The following is a 3,456-nucleotide window of genomic DNA, read 5'->3' on the forward strand; positions in this document are numbered from 1 at the left end:
CAGAATTCCCCCCCCCCAAAAAAAACCCCAAAAAAACCCCTTCCCCACCCTTCCTCATCAATTTTTTGATGAGGGAGGGAGTGATATTAATTTAATATTTTTCTATTTGTATCTTATGGTTAAGTATAGTATTTTTATTAATTTTACCGGGAAAGCAAATTTCATTATGAACTTGAACTTTTTCACGCTTGATCGAGTTGGTAAACACTGAAACACAACACACTCTCGATCATTTTGTACGCTCGAGTTGGCTCGAGTTGCTTCTTGTCGTTTTTATCTGCTGCCCAGCGCCCGTCCACGGCAAATGAAAAATTTACACGTCAACATAGCAGAAGTCGGGACAAATTATGTATTAGAATTTTGTTGATTGATTGTTTTTACACGTTTTTAAACTATTTTGACACATGATGCACTATTATTAATATTATTGGCTATTTTTTGAATGAAGGCTCTTCAAATAACCGTCACCCAAGACGGCGATAGGAGAGAACCCGAGCTAGGCAGCCGGAAGGGACACGGATACACGAGCATTGATATCAGTGAAAAACACGGTCGAAGTAACAGCCGGTCTCAGACAGACGACGACAGCATGCAAGGCTCTTCAACTAAACTCATTGTCTGCTTTTTTGGCATATTTATATGTTACTTCTACTATGGAATTGTACAAGAAAAAGTGTAAGCTGGGTTTTCTTGTTTCCATTCAGATATTGCTAAGCCTTGGCCGAGGATTTTTCCTAGGCCTATCCTAGGCCCGCCGCCAGTGTTTTGTGGTTTAGCTGAAACCGCTTTCTCAGTCAAGACGGCAAGCTAAGAAGAGACTGGCTAGCCTGAACATTGGAATCCGAACATTGAAACTAGGCCTAGGCTAGACTAGCAGTCAGTAGTGCTGAATGACTAATTTCGATCTAAGTTTTATAAGCTGTTCATCAGCTTTCCATCAAATATTTCCAATGTTGTATACTGAGAAGCTTGAAGTGAAATACTAGTACAGTAATTGTTAAATTTTGCTGACCGACAGCACCGTTAGTAATTCACAATGTTGTTTAATCCACAGAGTATAATAATTTCTTGAGCTCAGCACCATAATAATTATTCATTTTGTTCTAATGATTTCAGGACAAGAAGTACATATGGAGAGGGAGACAGGTTTACAGACTTTTTTTGTTTAGTTTTTTTTCAGTGCATTGTAAATGCCATGTTTTCAAAAGCTGGTAAGTTTTAAAGCCATTTTCTGAAAGATAAACAATTAAATAATTAGCCTGAATTAAATAATCTCAATTAGTTATTGTTGTAATTGGAATTTGTTTGAAATGAAATTTTCTGAAAGATAAACAATTAAATAATTAGCCTGAATTAAATAATCTCAATTAGTTATTGTTGTGATTGGAATTTGTTTGAAATGAAATTTAGCTTAGGTTTAAAATAGCTAATGTAATAGAAAAATTTTTTAGATTGTCACTCCCACCTGCGTCAACATTTTTGGAAATATTGATCCGGGAATATTTTTATTTTTTTAAATTTATTTATTTTTTTTATCATTTATTTTAAGTGCATAAAAACAACTTTGCAAAAAAAAAAATGCTCACAAAATGTAAAGGAATTGGCTCGGAATTTGGCAGACTTACAATTGATTAGATCAGACATTGGGATCACTGTAAAGTTGAAAATGCAAAGCCCATTCTTTAAAATTGTTTACTGTCGCTAAAAATAAACAACTCGCTAACTGCGGTTAAAAATAGACAACACCATGGTTCATCTCTAAAGAGACCCGCCCATTGGGCTGATCAGATCGTTAATTCACAGCGTTTAGATTGCGTGTTCCACAGCTGCAGCTAAATAAAGGCAACACCGACATCCGTCCCTAAAGAGACCCCCCTCCCCCCAGTGGGCTGATCAGATCTTTAATTCACAGCATGAAGACTTGCATGTTCCACAGAGTCTCTCGCTGGTAAAAATAACTTGTTACATAATGCATTACAAGTGGGCGGTCTTCCTTGTGGTGGCTGTGTTTGGTTACTGGTTGTTGTTGGGCAAAAGCTAACCTACGACATCAAGAAAGAAAGTTTAGGCAAAGGCTGGCCCAGCTCGAGGTAAAGACCAAAGCCTAGGCGCTTATGCCTACTATATAACTATAATTTGGGTGTTCCTTTCCCTTTGATGCTCGAGTAATGTCTGATTTTTTCACCGGAACATAGGCTTACAGTAGTTTTGGATAGGCCATTGAATCACAGGGCAGTTGTTTAAATGCATCTGCCACCTTGAAAAGCGATGTCATGTTCGTTCTGTTCATGCACGCGGGAATCCCCGGGTATATCCAGGTGAATTTTGATTGTTTTTTTCCACTCTTGACGAGATTCTATTGGTTAAATTTCATTGATGATTGTGTTTATACGCATTTATATGATATATTACAATTAAACATAGATGTTGTACATGTTTTAAAATTAGACTGTATACACCATACTGTAGATCTTTCTGCTAAGCCTTGGATATTGTTGCAAAGGTCCCACAAGACTATAGCCTTAATGTGCGTAAACATGTGTGTTTGTGGACAATGTGTGTGTTTGTTGGACACGTGTCTTATTCCTGGCACTGTTCTGATTGGTCGATTGTTAAGTTTGATTGACACTCCAGAAAGGTCAATTAAACAGTATTACAATATCAAAATATTTTACACTGTTATGGTAATTAGTTATTAATGCATAGCAGATTCTTCACTCTGCAAGATAATTATACTATTTTTTTTTTCCTTCAAAATTCAAACAGCAATTGCCATTACTAAGCCTGAACCAGACCCAACAACATGGAAGCTGTATGCTGTGTGTTCAACCACATACTTAGGTGCAATGGTTGCCAGTAACTCAGCTTTGAAATATGTCAGTTACCCATTGCAAGTTTTGGGCAAGTCATGTAAACCAATTCCAGGTGAGAAAATAACTCCTTTAACACCTGTTTTTTAAAATATGTTATTAACATTTTATGTTATTACCTCATCATAAAGCTTTCAATCATTTTTAATTCATTAAAAAAAAAATTGGAACAATGAAAGTTCATTTTTACTCATCAGCGCTTAGAGGATTTATGCATATAAGTGTTATATAAGACCGACATATTATTATTATTATTATTATTATTATTATTATATTATCAGCCAGAGTCAGCTAAGGGCAAATACAAAAATTTATTAGATTATCACTCCCGCCCGCATCAAAAATTCGAGGAATATTGATGCGGGAATTTAAAAAAAAATTTTTTTGCCGCATCAATTATTTCAACAGCATAAAAATAACAATGCAGTTTTGTGACTTCAAATACATTTTCTTTAAAAACACTATAAAACTGGTTTAATTTTATAGTATTTTTAAAGAAAATACATTTTCTTTAAAAACACTATAAAATTAAACCAGTTTTTATACAATATTTACTATTACTAGCCAAATATAAACAGTCCCTCCC

General features: G+C 35.1%; 1 protein-coding gene across 1 annotated transcript in view; it reads left to right on the forward strand.

Annotated features, from left to right (window-relative positions):
* Positions 1 to 245: 245 nt before the first annotated feature.
* The window catches only part of LOC117115718 (solute carrier family 35 member B1-like), a 9,507-nt gene continuing 6,296 nt past the window's right edge, over positions 246 to 3,456 (forward strand). Inside the window, exons 1-3 of the mRNA XM_033259629.1 lie at positions 246 to 675; positions 1,117 to 1,211; positions 2,767 to 2,925. Of these exons, the coding sequence (XP_033115520.1) occupies positions 443 to 675; positions 1,117 to 1,211; positions 2,767 to 2,925 (487 nt within the window). The 5' untranslated portion in view covers positions 246 to 442. The remainder of the gene's footprint in view (positions 676 to 1,116; positions 1,212 to 2,766; positions 2,926 to 3,456) is intronic.

This window comes from Anneissia japonica, unplaced genomic scaffold (genome assembly GCF_011630105.1).
Source record: "Anneissia japonica isolate Jap-2015-1 unplaced genomic scaffold, ASM1163010v1 scaffold3262_len730253_cov190, whole genome shotgun sequence".
Taxonomy (NCBI): Eukaryota; Metazoa; Echinodermata; class Crinoidea; order Comatulida; family Comatulidae; genus Anneissia; species Anneissia japonica.